This window comes from Silene latifolia, chromosome Y, assembly GCF_048544455.1.
Source record: "Silene latifolia isolate original U9 population chromosome Y, ASM4854445v1, whole genome shotgun sequence".
Lineage (NCBI taxonomy): Eukaryota > Viridiplantae > Streptophyta > Magnoliopsida > Caryophyllales > Caryophyllaceae > Silene > Silene latifolia.
Genome location: NC_133538.1, coordinates 245,092,695 through 245,114,410, shown reverse-complemented (window position 1 = coordinate 245,114,410; position 21,716 = coordinate 245,092,695). Strand labels below are relative to the sequence as shown.

Here is a 21,716-nt window from a genome sequence, read left to right as displayed (position 1 = left end):
TCACACGGTAGTGCCTGATTCATTATGGGGTTTTGCTCTTTGTCACTTTGCTCTTATACTTAACCGAAGTCCGACTAAAGCTATCGACAAGACTCCATATGAAATGTGGAAGGGAACGGTCCCTAACTTGTCCTTTATTCGGGTTTGGGCCTGCGAGGCTTATGTCAAGTGGAGACACGAGGATAAGCTCGGCCCGCGATCGGTTAAGACACACTTTATAGGTTATCCAAAAGGAACGTTTGGTCAGTACTTCTATTTGCCTACCGAACATTGAGTTTTTGTTGCGGCTAGTGCGACGTTCTAAGAGAAAGAATTTCTCGAGAACAAGACAAGTAATAGAACCTTCGAGCTGTCGGAGATTCAAGAACCAACAACCGAGGAACAGATGGAGGAAGTAGTTCCTCCAACTGATGACACGGTTAATATTCCTGAGGAACCTAGGAGGTCGGGTAGAGTCTCTAATCCTCCGGACAGATACATTGTTATGGTCGAGGAGAATGACGTTTTGCTCCTAGAGAGTAATGAACCCGCTACCTATAAAGGTGCTATGGCCTGTTCCGACTCAAAGCTATGGCTCGAAGACATGCAATCCGAGATGGACTCCATGTATGAGAATGACGTATGGGATCTTGTTGATTTACCTAATAAGGTAAAACCTCTACAGTGCAAATGGCTTTACAAAATAAAGCATTCTGTAGACGCACAACCAGATACCTATAAGGCACGACTAGTGGCAAAAAGTTTCACTCAAATGCACGGATTGCATTATGATGAGATTTTTGCACCTATAGTCATGCTACGTTCCATTCGGATAATCTTAGCGATTGCCGCATTTCACCACTATGAAATTTGGCAAATGGATGTGAAAACCGCCTTCTTAAACGGTTATTTGGAGGAAGAGTTGTACATGGTGCAACCCGAAGGTTTCATAGATCCTGAACATCCTAAGAAAGTATGCAAGCTTAAGCGTTCCATTTATGGACTTAAGCAAGCTTCTCGGAGTTGGAATCATCATTTCGACCAGGTGATAAAAGAGTATGGTTCACTCGATCGGTCGAGGAACCATGCTTATATATCAAGTCGAGTGGGAGCAAGATTGTTTTCTTGATATTGTATGTCGATGACATACTCTTGATTGGGAATGACATTCCTCTCTTATCTTCGGTTAAAGGATGGTTAAAGAACCATTTCCAGATGAAAGATCTGGATGAGGCACAACGCATACTGGGAATCCGTATCTACCGAGATAGATCACGACGGAAGTTATCACTTAGTCAGGAGTCTTATTTGGATAAGATTCTTGAGAGGTTCAGCATGACCAACTCTAAGAAGGGGAAGCTTCCAATGACGTCTGGGATGCAGTTGAGCAAGTCTCAGTCACCCACGATGCCTGAAGGAATTGAGCACATGAGTCGTGTTCCTTATGCATCTGCAATAGGATCAATCATGTATGCCATGATATGCACACGTCCAGACGTGGCATATGCATTGAGTATGACGAGTCGGTACCAAAATAATCCAGGTGAAACACACTGGATAGCTGTTAAAAACATCCTCAAGTACCTACGGAGGACTAAGGATAGGGTATTGACTTATAGAGGCGATACTAAGCTATGCGCAATCGGTTACGCAGATGCTAGCTTCCAAACGGATCGAGATGACTCAAAATCTCAGTCCGGGTTCGTCTTTACTCTTAATGGTGCTGCGGTTAGCTGGAAGAGTTCCAAACAGAGTGTTGTAGCAGATTCTACCACTGAATCCGAGTACTATGCCGCTTCGGAAGCAGCTAAGGAAGCTATATGGATGCGTCAATTCTTACAAGGACTTACGATAGTTCCTAGTTCAAATGACCCGATCACCATCTATTGTGACAATAGAGGTGCCATCTTCCAGGCTAAGGAGCCAAAGTCTAGCAACAAATCTAGACATGTACATCGGAAAGCTCACCTGATCCGTGATTACGTGGAGCAAGAAGAGATAGTGATTGACAAGATAGCTTCGGATGATAACATCGCGGACCCTCTCACTAAATCGCTGAATTTTGATAAGCATGAAGGGCACGTTATTTCCATGGGAATTAAATGTGTTCCTGAGTTGTAGTAGTTGATTATGGATCTGATACATTATCTTTTTCATATACTATTTATAACTTCATCGTTTTAATATAATATTTTGTTTTTCATGTGTATTGTACTGACAACATTGAACGCCACAAAGTGAACTGAATTACATTATATTTTGTTTTGGTCCGTAATCACCCATATGAGCTGATAACTCTGGCTATTATATTGTGCAGTCGATTGATGGTGGGTTCAACGAGCCATAAGTCAATCAGTTGGCTGATCGATCACAAATACGGGTTATAATGATACCTCGTAGGACAATTATTTTTGTGACAACGTAATGGTGTCCTAAATGTTTAAAAACATTCGGTGCCAGGTCGTGGATAGGACGTCCATTGTGTTCCTAGAGTCGATTCTTTTGACTATCGACTGTCTCTTGAGATTAAGGCAGTTTTTGGGTGACTTTGGTTTCCTTCTCATGGTCTGCCGTAACTGGAGACTAAGTAGATTTTTTTCTGGGTCATTTCATACTGTGCTTACATCTGCAGGATTCGAGTTGAGGAAAATATCCAACCCTTATTAGGTTTAGTTATTTCTTAGGGCCACTCGAGGAGTTGTAACTGAAATGCATGGCCATGCTCGAAAGATGATTCGTTTATCAGTTAAGTTACTCTCTAGTCGGGGAAACCACTCTTGATATTGATCACTTGTAAAATACGACCTTTGTGAATACAGATTTTGCAAATTGTTTAACATTGAGTGGGAGAAATTTTAGGATATGAGAATCGGTTATCGCACATACACTTGTGAGGACAAGTGGGAGATTGTTGGAGCTTGTGTCCTCCACAAATTAGTGTGATAACATTAGTAAATCTCTTATAGGTTCACAAGGGTATACTTCGTATTTTATCAGTTGATTAACGATTACCTAATAAAGGTTGGCTTGCTAGAAAGTTTGACGTTATTATCATACTGATGGCGGTGATCAACTGGTCCCTAAAAGTCACACCTAAAGGATGTGTTTGAGAGATGTGATTATGGAAATGTAATCATATTGATGCCTTATATGACTAAACAGTTAGTCAATGTGTTGATGAAACGATTATTTAATGCCGATTAAATAATATTAGCTGAGATGAATTAACTGTCAATTCGTAAATTGAATATAATATGTTATATTTAATTAATGTATATAATATTAGCTTAAACTAATTAAGATGTTAATTCGTAATTAAATGTAATCGGTTATATTTAATTAGCTAATTATAAATATGCGATATTTATAGTTAATGTATATGTTATACGATATTGTCATAATTGATTATTATAGACCGACATTAATATATCGACTGCAAGCTGTTGTATGTAGACTTATTAATACGGAACAAAAATAAATGGCAATTTATAATAATACACATTATTATACATTTTGGATAACAACTTAAAATAAGGAGATTTTTCTCCTTATTTGTTGTGTGGGTATCTCGGTCAAACCGAGTAAATGGGAAAGAAAAATCCCTCCTTTTCTTCTCTTATTTTCGGTTAATATAAGGAAAAAGGAGGATTCATTTTCTAACCTAATTCTAACCTAGCCTCCTCTCATCAAAGAAAAACACAAAAACCTAAAATTAATCAGTTAATTAGGGATCGATTCTAGCAAGAAGAAAAGGGCATATCTCATATCATCTTGGGTGCAACTGATAGGTGAATATCATTGCGATATTGTTCTTAGGCCGATTTTGCTAGGACCGAAGGTTGATTTCATAATCTCTCTATTTTGTTTATGTAATTTTCATTTATAACTAGTAATCATCTTTATAAATTCGTTATAATCCTTATAATTAAAGAGAAGCATACAGATAATTCCCACAGGCACAACATATAAAGTATCTGGGACGGGACTACTAATGTCATATTTATACTTATGGCTTGCATCTCACCATATGTACAGATGGGAACATCAATCCCGACGATCATATCGCAACTAGAGGGCTTACAGCTCACCCCTAGTATCTGATAGGACCAAAACTCTCACAACCAATCAATACAAGACATTATCTGGAATACGACCCTTCAAATAACTATTTATAATAAATATTTCATACTTGTAACATATTAATAAATATTCCACTTCATAATTTAACATGCCGGTTAAATAAAATATAACAAGCGATAATAAATAATTTATGTTATGTGAAATTCGCGGAATAAAATGTGAAATCCAACAAGTGAAGCATACCAAGTCCAATCAAGTAAACTACACAAATCCAACTAATTCAACATAACTAGCCCAATAAATAAAATCAAAGGAACCCCACAAGTAAAACCAATTGAGCCCAACATAATAGATATATAAAAGAACGATATTTAACGAGTCACGTTATATAAAATACGAGACGGAATTTAAATAAATCAAGCCCGAAAATTATGACACGACCAAACATAAGCATATGTAAGGTCCAAACAATTTAATCACATAAGTCCAACAAAGTAAATATAGTATGCCCGACAAAAGAAACATAATGAGCCCAATATATAACAAATATTGAGTACAATATGCAACTTATATTGAGCCTAACATGTAACCTTTATTGAGTCCATCATACAACTTATATTGGGTCCAACAAATAACTAGTAAAGACCCCCAAAATATAATTCATAACGAAAAACCCTTCGCCTAATGAAAAAAAAAACCTCTCTCTATCAGTAGAGAGTTCTTCTCCTCTTTGTGAGAGTTCCCCCATCTCAAACTACCAAAATTAACCTTTCGATAATCCAAATTAACAGTCCTATGTTTTCATCTGCTAGAAAAATCGATAATTTCCTTTCTTTCACTCTTCTTTATTACCGGAAAGCGCTCAAACCTCCTTTCGTGTTGGTGTCAAGATCTCTTTACCAATAAATTTGCGGGTTAATCTAATGGGGTTTGACTTTAATCGAGTTCTTATTGGCCGATTGATCGAACAACGAAACCTTAATATTGATCGAGTGTCACAGGCAACCACCTCTCATTGGTTCACTAGGGCTGTTGTTAAGCTTCACTATTTCCACCCTTATTACTTGTTTGAATTTGCTAATACAGCCGATCTTGATTACATGGAAAAAATGCATGTGTTAAATATTGAAGGAAATTTACTTGTCCTACGGAGAATTACTTGGGATATGGTGCCGGAAGACATCAAATTTCATGTTGTTCCTCTATGTGTTAAGGTCCATGGGTTGCCAATGCAGTATCTCCACACCTCTGTTGCGGCTCATCTTTTACAACATGTTGGTCCTGTAATTGAAGAAGACAATTATCCAAATTCCCTCCCTCCTCGTCAATATGTTCGTGTTCGTGTTTGTGTTGATCTGGCCCAACCGCTTATTCCTGGATGTTACTTGGAACTGTCAGACTGCAAGCATAAATGGATCTCTTTCAGTTACGAAAATATTTTCAGAATTTGCAAACGCTGTAGGATCGTTGGTCATTGGGTTTCGTTCAGTTGTCTTACTTCGAGTGAGGCCGCTGCTCAGATTGAGAAAAGATTGACTCATTTGCAAAGGGATGGGTTTACAATCCATTATGGTCCCACTGACACTCCATTTTATAATAAATCTATTCTAGGTCTCCCTGCTAAATTGCGATTTTTGACAACTGAAATTCGCACGTCTTCCTCGGCCTCGGTGTTTAGTTTCTCTGAGTCATCTTATTCATCCGCAAGCAATGAAAACCCTAACAACCTGCCTGTTTTTGGAAGTAGGGTGACTAATAGCCCTGATCCAATGGTCGACGCTGCCTTGCGCCAGGAACGCTTCACGATGCGCAATTCGGATAACTATTCCTTTCGGCCGGAAAACAATTCCGCCGGTGCAATGCGGCAGTTTTCTGGGTCAAAAACTTTTCAAATTCGGGAACCTGGCCCAGAGTACGAGCCGACCGTAGAAGATTCCTTCGGGCCTTGGGACCCAAAGACAGATGGCTTCTTTTCAAGTAACATAAAAACACAGATGTCCCTCGTTCCTCTTCCTGACTCTGAGTCAACCTCAACACGTGGATGTATTTCTTGTGCAAATAAGGGCCACTACTCATCCCAGGTATTTGTTAATACTTACTCCAATCACCTGGAAAACGACACATCTGCTATCTTGGGCCCAAATACTCGTTCTTCTTCAATAAATCCTCCTTTGGGCCTTGCGGAGCCATCTACACCAACTCACCCCATTGAAGTGGGCTTTCTTTTTCGTGACCAAGGTGGTGACTGCTCTTCTGTTAGGCCTGGGCCTGATTTGGATCCTGTGGATACGGCAGGCCGCAAGATAAATTTTGTCTATAAACGCAAGGTACCTATTGGTTTTAATTACTGTAGTAAGCCCAAATTTAAGAGATTCAACAGGCCCAAATTTATGGATTTGTCTTATGATGTTGGTAATTGGCATTTAACTCACACTGAGTTAATGTTATCCTTTTTGGGCCTTTCTGGTTTTTCTTACACCTGGCCCAAATCACCCCATATTCATGTTATGGATCGGCCTTCAAAGAAGAGGACTTGTCCGTTTGAGGACCCAGTCTTGTATCAACTTCCGTACAAGCATTTTAAAGCTAAGTCTCCTTTTCCTCTGGATATTTTCAACAACAGACGCTAATGTTCTCTTCTTCTGCTTCTGTTTTATCTTCCTGCGTTGAAGACCCCGACTTTGTCTTAGGTCTGGTGGTGGACCTTAATTCACCACCAGTGGAACCATGACTGCCTTTTGCTGGAATTGTAGGGGATTAGGTGAGACGGATGATCCTACAATTTCGTACCTTCATCACTGTATCCGTAAATTTCATCCGTCGATTTTGTTTTTGCAAGAAACTCATACTTCTGTTGACATAGCTGTTATGAAGACTAGTCATCTTGGCTTTCAAAACTATTGTGGGGTAGACTCATTAGGGCGTAGTGGAGGCCTTCTTTTGTGCTGGGATGGCTCTGTAGATATTAGTGTCTTATGTACTGACGCACGTTTTATATTTTGTAAACTTACTTTAGATGCTCCTCCATATACAAAGCAATCAATGTATGCCATGTTTATCTATGGAGAACTTGCTTCTGCTTACCGCTATGTTGTTTGGGAAAGAATTTCAAGGACAATTTCAGGGTGCTCTCCTCTTGTAATCATAGGAGACTTTAATCAAGTTGAATTACACGGTGACAAACTAGGAGGTTTTGATATTATACACGGTCAGGAGGAATTTATTTCTTGGAAACTCAACAACTGTCTGCTTGACGTTCCTTTCTTTGGCCCTCAATTTACTTGGACAAATTCTCAAAGAAACTCCGACTGCATTTTCGAACGGCTAGACCGTGCCTACGCAACGCAAGACTGGTTTCAAATTTTTTCAGCTGCTTCTGTAATTCATTTACCCATAATTGTTTCTGACCATGCTCAGATTATTCTAAATTTTCAAGCGTCTTTTAAATCTTCCAAGTGACCATATCGAGTGGACAACTGGTGTCTTTCCATTCCTGAAGTGACGGATCTTGGTCTTCTTGCTTGAAATACTTCGGTCTCAGGTTCCTCGATGTATGCTTTATCACGAAAACTTGCTTCGGCACGCTATGCTATTCTTTCTTGGGTTATTCAGCACCGAATATCGCATGGCATCAATTGGTCATCCGTTGAAGCTGAACTGGATAGCCCCTCTGATCTTATAGTTAATTGTCAAACAGCAAATGCTTATCAGGAACTTCGAAGTGAGCAACTACAACACATTAACAAGCAGCACCAATATGGATTCAACGAGTAAAACTGCGCAAAAACATTTTGGATAGCCTTCCAACTCGTTTCCCGTTTAATAGAGTAAAACAACGGACTTCCAAGCAACGAATACTCGACTTACGCACTTATGTAGGTACGTGGCTTCTTGAAGCTACAGAAATTGAGGCGGAAATTATTGGATATTTTAAGGTTCTTTTGGGAAAGTCTCAAGCTTAAGATCCAGCTTTTCCGTTGGATAATTATGATTCCTTCTTTAATCCACTGGACCTTCCTACGTTAACTTCCGATGATTGTTCAATTCTTACTGCCCCTTTCACGGAACTGGATTTTCTTCGTACCCATAGCATGGACGGTTCTAAATCGCCAGGTCCTGATTGTATTACACCGCGCTTTTTCCAAGTTTTTTGGCCACAGATCGGCTGTTTGGTTACTACTGCTATCTTGCGATTTCTTAACACTGGCGTCATGCTGAAAGAATGGAATAATACAGACATTGTCCTTCTTCCTAAAGTTGATCAGCCAGAAATGGTCTCTCAGTTTCGACCTATTAGCCTATGTAACGTTGTATACCGCCTTGCTTCTAAGTGCCTTGCTAACCGTATCAAGCTAGTTATTTCTTCTCTCATCTCGGATACTCAGCAAGCATTTGTACCTGGAAGACTAATGTCGGATAGCTCTATCATTGCTCACGAGATTATGCATTATGTTAACAAAACTAAGAAAGGTTCAAATTATTATGTGGTTCTCAAGCTAGATATGCATAAGGCTTTTGATGGGGTGTCATGGCGTTTTCTTATGAAGATAATGCGTAAGATGGGTTTTCCTACTGCCTGGCGCAATCTTATCTGGGAATGTATCTCAACCGTTTCTTATCAAGTTCTTATTAATGGAGAACCGTCTTCTTCCTTCACTCCGGCATGTGGCCTTCGACAAGGTGATCCGTTATCCCCGTATTTATTTATAATGTGTATGGAAGTTTTATCTCGTCAACTCTCTCGAGCTGAGAAGGCGGGCTTGCTCACGGGGTTAAAAATAACGCGGTACGCTCCAACGATCTCACACCTATTCTATGCGGATGATGCCCTTTTATGCTGTAAAGCCACCCCCACTTCCTTTTAGGCTTTAAGGGATCTTTTTAAGGAATTTGAATCCGCATTGGGACAAAGGATAAATCTCAAAAAGTCTTTTATCAAATTCAGCCCAAATCCCCCACTGACTTTACCTCGCATTTAAAATCTATACTTAAGATGCAGAGCTGCTCCTCATTTGGTACCTACTTGGGAGTTCCTATCGACATTCCATGGAATCGTTCTCAGGTTTTTCATCTTTTTATTGACAAACTGACGAGTCGCATTACATCTTGGTCTTCACTGCATCTTAGCCAACCGTGTAAGCTCCTTGTCATTACTGCCATTTTGTTTGCGTCTCTTAATCACTTGATGGCAGCTATTCCATTCCCTATTGGGATTTGTCGGAAAATTGATGCTCTTATTGCCGCTTTTTGGTGGAGACATGACTGGAAACGTCATTCTATTCATTGGCTTAAGTGTGAGACTTTGCAGATGCCTAAAGATAGCGGCGGCCTAGGCATTAAGAACACCCTCCTTTTCAGTCAAGCTATGCTCGTAAAAAATTATTGGCGCCTTCAAACACATCCAACGGGTTTGCTTGCTAAGTACTTAATTCCTAAATATGGTCGAGATCTACCTATTCCGACTGCAAAATCACGTGTCTCACAACCATCTTTTCTTTGGTCTGGTATTTGTCACGCTGTGGATGCGTTTTCCTCGGGCATTTGTTGGAAGATTGGAAATGGAAGAAAGATAAATTTGTATGATAGTCGTTGGGTGCAAGGTTCTATTCTGGTTAGACGTGAGAGAAATGCAACAGAATCTCCTTGTTCTTTAGCTAATTTGTTACTTCCCTCTGGTGACTGGAACACTGTGGCTATCTTCCGAAATTTTGACTCTTCTACGGCTAAGTTAATTATAGAAATGGAACCTCCACTTACAGATATTGATGATTACCTCTACTGGAAGTATAAAGAAGATGGTAGCTACTCTATCAAGACGGGCTACTTATACCTTTGACATAGATCTTTTGCTTCATCTTTATCTTTGATGCCTAAGTTCCCATGGTCGAGCATATGGAAAGTCCCAGGTTCAACCAAGTTTTCTCTGCTTTTTTGGCGAATTGCCCATAATATCGTGCCAACCAAAACTAAATTGAATGAACGTGGGGTGCCCCTCGATTTAGTTTATCCGTTGTGTGGCTCTTCTAAGGAATCTACAGATCATCTTTTCCGATCTTGCACTATTACCCGGCATGTATGGCAATCTTCTGCTCTTGGTATTAACACGCAAGCAAATGCTGAGATACCCTTTTCTAGATGGTTGGCTAATTTGATATTCTTTTTCAATCGTCGGTCATCAGGTTCTTACAATCCTCTCCTTTACTTTGGTTGTGTATTGCAAGCAATTTGGACTGTCCGGAACTATGTAGTTTATAACCACTCTCCCGTGGATCCTCTGCGAATTTACTAGCTTACCGATTACCTTTTCACTTCACATAAAAAATTTCCAGAAACTTGGTGCACCTTAACGGGTTATGCTTCATTAGTACCATCTCCTGCACCGGCAGTCGTCCCAAGCACCATTACCTCTGACACTATTTGCATATATGTGCTGGTCGGTCATTCGAGTTCGAATAAGTGCTATCACACCTCCATTTCGGACTCACTTACGGGAGAATCTGATTGGGTCTATATCAGAGCTTCGTCTGCACTGGTGGCATCGACAAGAGCTCTACTGTCTGCAATTCGACGTGCCCGATTGGCGGGCTTTACCTCCGTCTCTTTTGTCATTTCATGTCGAAAATTATCTTCTGTACTGGCAAAGTTACAGCCAGTACCAATAGGTGTTCGGAATTCAGTTCATGAAATTTGCCATCTCTTTAGAATTTACCCTTTCTGGTCTGTTCGTTTAGCTAGTGGATAGATGATGTAGTTTTAATATAATCAGTTTATTGTTGTCAATATATATATATATATATATATATATATATAATTCATAAAAAAAAAATTCTACTGTGGACAAAGAGGAACGCAAGAGGGAGGACATTGCAGACCATAATGCGAGAAACAAACATCCCCAAATACGAGAAATAGGATGTAATACAAGACGAAAACTGCAGGCCATAATTCATGTAACAAGTCACCAAATTTCGATTATGCAGGGCTCGGGTTTGTCATCCCAAACAGAGAATCGGGTAGCACTAGACACGGTATAAAATCGAGCTCCAAAAGTCCAAAACCCGAATTTTTTCAACCGGCAAAAATCGAGAATGCAAGTGTCGACATTAGCATGAAGCTACAAGTAGGAAAACAGACTCAAGGGATTATTTAAGCCATCCCAAAACCGGGACTGAAGCAGTCAGGCACGGTACACAAACATAGGACAGAGGCAAAACCTGTCACTGTACAACACAAAAATCCCAGCCACCATTTTTGTCCAAACTCGAGACAGAAATAAACAAGCTCAAGGCACAAATAACCTACGCAAATGTCAACCAAGAAAGTTTAAGGAAGGAAGAAAAACGGAAACAGCGGCAGCATATGAACACAAAACACGTAGTGAACCCGATAACTTCCCCCATACCCGAATCAAGTTTGAAACGAGTCCAAGACAACCAAACAGCCGTGTAAAATGACACATTTTTAACTACACACATGACGAACTACATAAAGGCTTAAACTTTACGATAAAAAAAGTAAAAATCGAGTAGGAAGGGAGAGTTTCCCGACATTTTTCGAGTAACCTATCACCGTTACCTTATAACTTCTTCAATGGACGCGATTCCGACTCAAACCACTCCGAGTCGTCCAAGCTTGCACCTAGACATCACAAAACACGAGATTAGCACGGATTTTCGAGCCATGATAGGGACGGCCGAACAGAAACAGGGAAAAGTTGGCGTCTTTCTTATATACAGAGTAGGAGGACGAGAAGGGGAAGCTAATGGCGCGGGAATTAGCGAAAAAGGTTGAGAAAAGAGGATGAAATCTCAGTTTGTAGGCCGAGTTTTAACCTATCACCGTTACCTTATAACTTCTTCAATGGACGCGATTCCGACTCAAACCACTCCGAGTCGTCCAAGCTTGCACCTAGACATCAAAAAACACGAGATTAGCACGTATTTTCGAGCCATGATAGGGACGGCCGAACAGAAACAGGGAAAAGTTGGCGTCTTTCTTATATACAGAGTAGGAGGACGAGAAGGGGAAGCTAATGGCGCGGGAATTAGCGAAAAAGGTTGAGAAAAGAGGATGAAATCTCAGTTTGTAGGCCGAGTTTTAATGGAGATTTAAGAAGGTGTGCTGCTGTATGTTGTTGCAGTATTTCGAAAAAAAAAAAGAAGGAAAGGGGGAAACATGGCTCTTGCTTGGGGATTGGTCCGAAAAATATTGTGAGGGTGAGAGAGAGTAAAATATTATTAATTTAGTTAGGTGAAAAAGGTGAGTAATGTGTTGTCGATACGGGATAGGTCGGAAATAAATTAGTCTCACATGTGAAAATGTGACGGTCTTTGCTAGACGGAATTTCGTCATAAACCTACTATAATTTAAGACGGAACTTTATTATTATTAATATTACCGTTACTATTATTATTTGACTAAAATATATATATTCTTATATAAATTATGCCGTAGAAATATAATTTTATAAAACTTAGGCTTAAATTTATAATTAATTAAATTAAGTAATTTGAAAATATAAAATAAGGAAATTGAAGGGTTAAATAAATTAAAAATGTTAAAATGCGAAATTCGCGGTTGTTACACCAATTGTCTCTGTCACTATTTTTTCAACAATAAGCTTTGATAACTAGTGTTGATATTAGTATGTTGTCGGAGACTATAATTGTCCCTTTCACTATTTTTTTCAACATTTTGGTCCTTAGTTGTTGTGAACTACCAATGGTGACATTAGCGGTTGAATTATCAATTGTTTTGTTTAAAAACACTATAGTGTCTTTTATAATTATATAATTAATACTCATTTATGTATTTTATAGTTAATTTACATATTTTTGAGATCCCTTCCATCAATCATGCCTAAACTAGCGAGAAACATAGGATCGTACGATCCTACAAACCGATCTCACGATCCAATTTCACAGGACCCAAACGATTCAAAGTAGAATCCCAATCCTTACAACATTAATTACACATATGAAATATCATATTTTGGTATACAAAGAACAATTAGTCTCTCTTGTGACGGAGTATATCCGTCACAAGGTGAAGACGGGCCAAATCGATACCAAATTGAGTAATGTGGATACTAGTGGGCCATGTGTAACTTATTATTTAATATATTGCATGTTGGGAAAGCAAAAGAAAAAATAATAAAGAAATGGGGAGCTCCCCATATTTCGTCTACTGTCAGAACAATAATTCAACCTCAACTTCTCTCATCTCTCATCACTCTCAGTAAACACCATTTTTTTTCACACTCTCTCATCACTCTCACTGTATCATCTACAATAATAGACATTTTGCCATTAAAAATCGCCATTTTCTCAATCTTACAGCTTCGAAAGCTCCGTCCATCAACTTAATCTCTTCAATAATTGAATATTCGATGGGCAAGAAACAAATGGCGAGGAGGACACCCCCCGAAGAAAAATATGGAAGGTATGATATTATTGAATTTGTTGAATGTTGTTTGTTGTTGAATGTTTTGTCAGAAAAGATATGGTAAAAATATGGTTTTTATTGTTAAATATTGTAGATGAACCGTGTATGCATGAGTAGATTTAAAAAATGCAGTTGTTGAACATGGTGATTTTAATTTTCTAAAGGATGGTATGTTTAATGTATTTAAAATCAGATCAGGTTTTGTTATTAAAGATGGTATCATTAGTGTAATGGGAAATAAAGTTCAGATCTGGTTTTGTTAGTGTTTTTTAGTATGCAATAATGTCAGCTGAAGTCGGGTTTTGTTTTGAAAATTGTAATGGTAGTCAATTTTGTCATATTTGTTGAGATTAGGGTTATTGAATTTGTTTTTGTTGGTAAAATGAACTAATTAGACGTGTTTTTGTTGGTAAAATGTTAGGGGTTTCATTTAGAGAGCCGATGGAAACAGATGAAAGGGAAGAAAGTGATGCGTCAGACGACATCTCAGTGGATACAGAAGACACTGATGAGGAGGGAGGCAGTGATGAGGAGGAGAAGGGAGACAGTGGTGAGGAGGAGAAGGAAGGCAGTGCTGAGGAGGAAGGCAGTGGTGATGGTGGTTAGGCAGAGGTGATGAATAAAGTGGTGAAAATGGCCGCATTTCTTGGTGCAAAGAAGATAAGCAAGGAAGAGAGGAGCACGGCAGATGGTAAGCTATATATGTGACCATTTTATCGCAAAAAGTGACCACTTTAACGATAAATGTGACCCTGTCATGTTTGTTAGCTGTAAAATGTGACCAATGTGGGTATTAGATGGTAAATTAGTAAACTTGTTTGCATTTGTGATAACATCATAACATATCATCAATGACATAGTGACATTTGGAAATTGTGACCAATTTATGCAGAAATGTGATCCTGTTAATATATACGTGAGATTGTTATCCGCAAAAAGTGACCAATTTGGGTGATTTGAACTAACATTAACAGGGTAACAGCTATAATTATCACATGGTGACATTTTTTTATGTGTAAAATGTGACCCTGTTAATATATATGTGAAATTCTTATCTGCAAAATGTGATCAATTGAATTTATAAATGTGGCCATAACATATTTCATATCTTTCATATCTTTAAAATGTACCTATGTTTGAGCGTGTTGCACATTTTATTTATGTTTGTTTGAGTTTAAGATGAATCTTAATTTGTTAACATAAATCAGTAAATATGGTGACATATATGTTAGTGTTCAAAATGTGACCACCTTAACTGAGAAATATACCTATGTTTGAGTGTGTTCCACATTATATTTATGTTTCCTTGCGTTTAAACTGAATCTTAACCTATTAACATAAATGAGTAAACATGGTCACATATGTGTTGGTGTTTAAAATGTGACCAACTTAGCGAGAAATGTACATATGCTTAAGTGTGTTGAACATTATAGAAATGTTTGTTTTGATTAAAATAAATCTTAAGATTTTAACATAAATGAGTAAATATGGTGACATATGTGTTATTGTTGAAAATATGACCACCTTAGTTGAGAAATGTACTTATGTTTAAGTGTGTTGCACATTATATATGAATAAACATGGTGACATATGATTTATGTTCAAATTGTTACCACCTTAGTATCGAAATGTAACCCTGTTTGAAATATTGTCTATTAGTTAGAATGTGTGAATGAATGTTATGATGATAACATCTATGAATAAGCATGGTGACATAAGAAAATGCTACCACCTTAGCGGAAAATGTAACTATTATACGAGTTAATTGGTTTTACGTCAAAACCTCTTAAAATGGAAACACATATGACAAAAAATGTGACATGGGGTTTTTTGTAGCAATGTTGTCACCTTAGAACGAAATGTAACCATTATACACTATGTTTGTTTGGATTTGAATGAATGTTATAATGAATGATAACATCCAAGATAAACATGGTGACATATGGTTTGTGTTAAAATTGTAACTACCTTACTCTCGAAATGTAACCGTGTTTTAAATGTTGCCATATAAGTTAATATGTGTGAATGAATGTAACAATGATAACATCTATGCATAAACATGATGACATATGATTTGTGTTAAAAATGTTACCACTTTAGATCAAAATGTAACCATGTTTGAAATGTTGACATATTAGTTAGAATGTGTGAATGAATGTTATAATAACAATTATGAAAAACATGGTGACATATGATTTGTGTTATAAATGTTACCAGTTTAGTATCGAAATGTAACCTTGTTTGAAATGTTGTCAGACCTCAAAGAGAAAGTCAACCGAGCTAACAACAACATCCACCCTCATTTAACTTGGGCATCATGCTAGAGGACATCGGCATTGGGAAATTGCGAGGAGGTACAACTACCGCCACTGAGAATGCACCGTTAGACACCAAGTACAGTCTTGAGTACACCCGTGCTAGAGAGAAACATGAAGCAACAAACTTAGGCGGTCCTCACAAATAGGGTGTTGCTAAGAAAAAGTAAAGAAGGGGACATGGGCAATTTATGGACTATGATATGTTTAACTGTTAGTTTGTAATAAGACTTATGTTTAGTACTTGATGGTTGGTTATAGGATATGTTATTTTGGAACATAATTATAGTCTCTCATGTCTCAGGGATCTAAGAGATAGTTTGTTTTGTGACCACCTCATTATAAAATGGCATTACTATTTATTTAAATTAAATGTGCACATTTCTTCTTAACAATATTAAATATGTCACCATAAACGTCTAAATATGTTATAATTCTTAATGAATAGGTGATTACTAAAATTATAACAAATTATAACATTTAAATTACAAAATGTATGTTAGTTAACTGATGACATACTTATGTGAAATGGTAACATATTTAGTTAAACTGGTGACATACTAATGTAAAATTGTAACAATTTAAGCACTTCTGATTACAAAATGTACGTTCACGATGTTATAACAACCTTGCAGCACTACATAGCATGTACTACCCAAAACGTTTTCCACCCCAAAAGTGAGATATGACGTTTTGTTGAATATGCCACTAACATAGCCGATGTCTCTGTGTTGGGTAAATATGGACACATTGTCAGCATATAAACTTAAAATGTTTAAACATTAACATTTAATGTAACCAGTGAATAGTTAGAATGGTATCATCTAGTTGTACAATTACAATCTAACTAAAATAGACATCAATGATGTTATTTTATAATAACGTGCACACAAAACAAACATTATCTTAGATCCCGACATCATGAGGGACTAAAATTGTTTCCAAAATTAACATATCTTCAAAACAACTATCAAGTACTAAACATATGTCTTAATTATTACAAACAACTGACATTAATACATAACAAAGTCATCAAATGACGTCTGCCATCATCCTTATTTTTACTTGGCTGCACTGCCACCTTTTGGAGGACCGCCCAAGTTAGTTGCTCCCTTCTTCACTATAGCACGGGTGTACCGAAGGTGGTACTTGAGATCTAATGCACTTTATTCTAGCCACGTTTATCAGCTGCGGTTGCATACGAATTTCTGCAGAGCATGAGTATCAATATGTTACTATTATATTGCATTTATTTTAACACCAATAAACATATGACAACGACACATTCTAACTAATATTAAAACATTTGAAGATGAACTTATATGCAACATTGCTGATTCATTCCACACAGACCAAAATGTAACCATTTTTGTCATATATCAAATTGTAAAATGGTTACATTTACTAACTTATGTTGTCTTCCTTACCATGGTTCCAAACTTCCAGGTCCTCATGTCGCCAATGGTAGTACGATATGTTTTCATTTTAAGAGATTTGAAATGGTTACATTTCCAAACAAAGATGGTAACATTTCTACACAAACTGAGATGTCACCATGTTTATTTATATATGTTATAGTTATAAACTACATTCAAATTCAAACAAACATATTGTATAATGGTTACATTTATGTCTAAGATGATAACAATGCTACACAAATACACGTTGATAGTTTGATACCATTTTTAGTCATATATGTTCCCATTTTAAGAATCTTTTAAAAAAATTCACATATTCTATAAAATGGTTGCATTTACCTATAGTAACATTTTAACACAAGTTCATATGTCACCATGTTTCTTCATATATGTTATCATTATAAAATTTATTCAAATCAATGAACATGCTGTAAACTTGTTACATCTACTTACAAAGATGATAACATTCTACACAGACTCTAATGTTATCATTTGTCTTCATATATGTTATCATTATGAGATTCATTCAAATCCAAACAAATATATTGTAACACTTAAATGATATCATCTTAATCTGAAATGTAACAATTATACAATATGTTATTTTGAAATTAAATGATCTTTAATAATAACACATTTGAATAAACATGTTGACATATGAGTTTGTGTTAAATTTGTTATCACCTTTAGTTGGAAATGTAATAATTTTCCGAGATGTTTGATTTGACAGTCACTTCCAATGTTACCATCATTTGCTTTGAAGGAATAGTCTTATAGTGATAACATATATAAATACACACAGTGACATGAGTTTGGTATAAAAATGTTACCTTCATTGTCAGTATGTGTTTCATAAGCTCCATTGCCATTTGGCTATGTATGCGGGAGATCAACTCAATCTTCCTCATCGTCGGCATCCATTTCAATCTACGGACCTACACATTTTAGACCAAATATGATAACATTTTATTACATCTCCTAACATGACAACACACTCAAACTTGTTCTTATATGTTTTTTAAGATGATAACATTCTACACAAATACTCATATCACCATTTGTGCTGTTATATGTTTTCATCTTAAGAGACTTTAAGGCAAATTAAAACATCTCATAAATTGTTACATCTCCAAAATAAGGTGGTAACATTTGTATACAAACTCAATTGTCAGTGGAGTTGGTCATGTATATTGTCATTATAAGATTCGTTCAAATCGAAATAAACATAATACAATGGTTACATTACGATAACATTTCTAAAACGACCCCAATGTCACCATCTTAGTTCATATATGTTTTCATGTCAACAAAAATATAATAGTAACATTCTGAATATGGTAACATCTTATAACAGTTTCTAAGATGACAATACACTCTAACTATGTTACCATTTCAGATATCAGTGTTATCACTGCATACTCCTACATACATAGATATGAAAATCGTACCATCTTCCTCACATGTTCAAGCTGCAAATATATTTTTTGATGATCAATCATGTGGAAATACAAAATGATCAAATTGAAACAAATAAAAACAAATTTCTCCCCTGAATTATGACTCCAAGCCTCTCTAATTTGGATAGAAACCTCATATTTTGCCATAACAACCCAGATCTCTACATCAAAAAACAAAAGATTTAAACTTTTAAAAATAAATCAAACAAAATCCTACTAAATTTATGAACTTTGAGTTAAAAAATGACATAGAGACCGAAACTTTTTAAATAAATAAAAAAACCCCAACACAATAATCAAATTAAAGTAATAAAAAAAACACAAAAAATTCAAACTTTTTAACATAAATAAAACAAAAACCCAATAAAGTAATCAATTACCGTCAAACAATACACCATCATCGTTCTCGAAAACATAAATTTGCTCCTCTAAACCGTCAAAGTAGCTGCCTCCTCTTCCATTTCTGATTTTGTTGTTGTTGTTGTTGTTGTTGTTGTTGTTGTTGTTGTTGTTGTTGTTGTTGTTGTTGTTGTTGTTGTTGTTGTATTTGTGCAATTTTAGATGACGATTTGGGAGTGAATTAGTTGGAAGAGGGAGATGAAGATTGTGAGATTTTAGGGTTTTTAGAAAGAGGGAGTTGTTTGGTTTTAAAAATCAAAATGAAACTGTGTAGAAGAAGAGAGAAGTTCACAGGAAAACAAAAAAAAAAAAAAGAAGAAAGAAGAAAGAAGGTATGACGCAAATGTGAAAAAAGTGTTGATGTAGCGTACTACCTACATAATATAATAATACTCCCTACACACCTATAAAAGTTACAAATAATAAACAAACCAGCCACTTGGTTGTATATTCGACCCATTTCCTTGTAAAGTGATACTATTCGACCCGTCTTTACCTTGTGACGGATAGCATCCGTCACAAATGAGAATTTGTGTGCAAAGAAAATTATAAAACTCCATGAAGTATTCTCTTTATCTTTGCCTAGATGAAGAGGGCCTCAACCGTCTTATTCTACAAGGGATTTCGTGTAACCAAGGCATGAAATAGGGTTGAAATACACTTAAGGAAAGCGTGCTCTTCGTGATTCGATTGATATCTAAGTTTATGATCATTATCACTGTTACCTTATATACCAATATTTCCAACACGATTAGTATAACATCTTATGACGATTTTGCCAGTTTTAATTGGAGATTAATTACTATTTTAACTAGAGTTGGTAAATTTGACCCGACTCGTCGAAAACCTGAAACCGACCTTCTTGCGATCAATCACTCGATACATTCTGATAAACAATAACTCGAAGGTCGGACATGAACCCAACTCGATATTGATCCCATTAGATTGACGACATGACAACTATTAAAGTTAATATTGATCAAAATGAAAGCGATTTAGGGTTTAGTTTGATGCGTTTGAGTTAATAATGAGTAACTAAATCAAACAATGCTCGAAAACTAAATTTAATAGTAAAACAACTAAGGTAATGCGATAATATAACTAAACCCGATAAACACAAACTCGACCCAGTACATGAACTGAACCCAAATTACCCGACACGTAAGTGTAGGCGGACCCAACATGACCCAAATCCAATATGATGCGACCCAATCCAAATCCAACCCGACTGACACAATCGCCACTCTAGATTTAATCATGCTTGGGAAAACTGTGAAAAGAGATGCGTAAAATGTGTGCGAGTCGATGAGCATGCCTTGTCAGAAGAGTTACCGGGGATTCTTTGTTGATGATAACATTAATGATTAAGTGATCGGGAAACTTGATAATCAAGTGATCAATCAATATCTATCTATCTATATTATTAAAGGAAGCTTTTTTCGAGCAATTACAAGAGTCTAACTTTTGCAAAATATTAGAGTCTCCAACTTTATAAAAATTGTTAATAAAAAATAATGAAAATACTTAAAAAGATAAAAACAAATGGAAAAGATGTAATCCACACCTACCCTATTACTTCTATAATACAACTGCACAACCATATTAGAGTTTGGGTAGGATTAATATCCTATATTCTCCTCGATTGATATCACCAAGCTGGAAACAAAGACTACACAAAATCAAACATCCTGACTATATATATAAATGGCTATATATTACCTTCCTCCTCCATCATAAAGTGAATTTTTGCACGTCCTTTTTTTTTTGCTTTTTAATTTATGTGGATAATATTTCAATCTTGACTTATTTGTTGTAGTTAATGTGGGGTTGCAACCTTATTACATTTGAAGTGTTTTCATTTGATTTTACTACGTGTTTCATTCTCAATATTTACCTAATTTTTATGTTTATATTGTCTATTGCATAGTTTGATCATTGACCTATAGTTATATCATGTTTTATATGTCACTTTTATCGACTTTAATTTAATTTTATAAATAATTTTTTAATGAGTCGTCTTTGTTATATATGTAGGTATAGGTATTGACACGAATTGAAGGGAATGAAAGGGAGCAAATTTACGTAATACTCATCAAGTTCTCAAGTGCAACTTCCTAATCTTGACCTTCTCCTAATTTTAATGCGAGTTCCTCTCCCAATCCTAAGAGTATTGACCCATAAAAGCAAAGGAAAATGCCATAGGCTCCTAAAGAGCTAAGCGTATGTATATATATTGTGTAGGAGACTTAAAAGTTTTGACCAATTATTTTTTTTAGGTTACTGATCATCAACTATTATGTGGATAAAGGATCCGTGATCGCATTTTACTATAAATTTGTGTAAAGCCGTCTTAGACAATTATTTTTAATATATAAATATATATAAACCTTTCTCATACTTGCAATCACAATTATTTGATAATATAAGTTATCACGGTGCATAGTATATTACTCCATTCGTTCAAAACATTTGTTTATTTTTGGTTTTAGCACAAAGATAAAGAAAAGAGTGGAGGATCAATCATTTGATGACAAATGGACCAAATTTAGTGTGGAGATCAAATTGTTCATCAAAAGCATTCTCAAAATAGAAAGGTAAATAAAGAACTGAGATACCATAAAATA

At 36.3% G+C, this 21,716-nt stretch overlaps 1 protein-coding gene and 1 long non-coding RNA gene across 2 annotated transcripts; one reads left to right on the top strand and one right to left on the bottom strand.

Annotated features, from left to right (window-relative positions):
• Positions 1–6,786: 6,786 nt before the first annotated feature.
• Positions 6,787–7,518, top strand: LOC141630383 (uncharacterized). Its single transcript, XM_074443213.1, has one exon. It carries the CDS (start codon positions 6,787–6,789, stop codon positions 7,516–7,518), a length of 732 nt encoding a protein of 243 aa, XP_074299314.1.
• A 9,342-nt stretch (positions 7,519–16,860) lies between these two features.
• On the bottom strand, positions 16,861–19,393 carry LOC141633643 (uncharacterized). The gene is made up of 3 exons (XR_012538423.1): positions 19,074–19,393; positions 18,067–18,171; positions 16,861–17,026 (listed from the first exon to the last, which is right to left on the bottom strand). It is a non-coding gene; the product is annotated as an uncharacterized LOC141633643 (long non-coding RNA).
• Between the last annotated feature and the right edge of the window lie 2,323 nt (positions 19,394–21,716).

What these genes read in the sequence shown, in the direction of transcription:
- LOC141630383 (XM_074443213.1), top strand. Translation starts at nt 6,787, where the DNA reads ATGACTGCCTTTTGCTGGAATTGTAGGGGATTAGGTGAGACGGATGAT.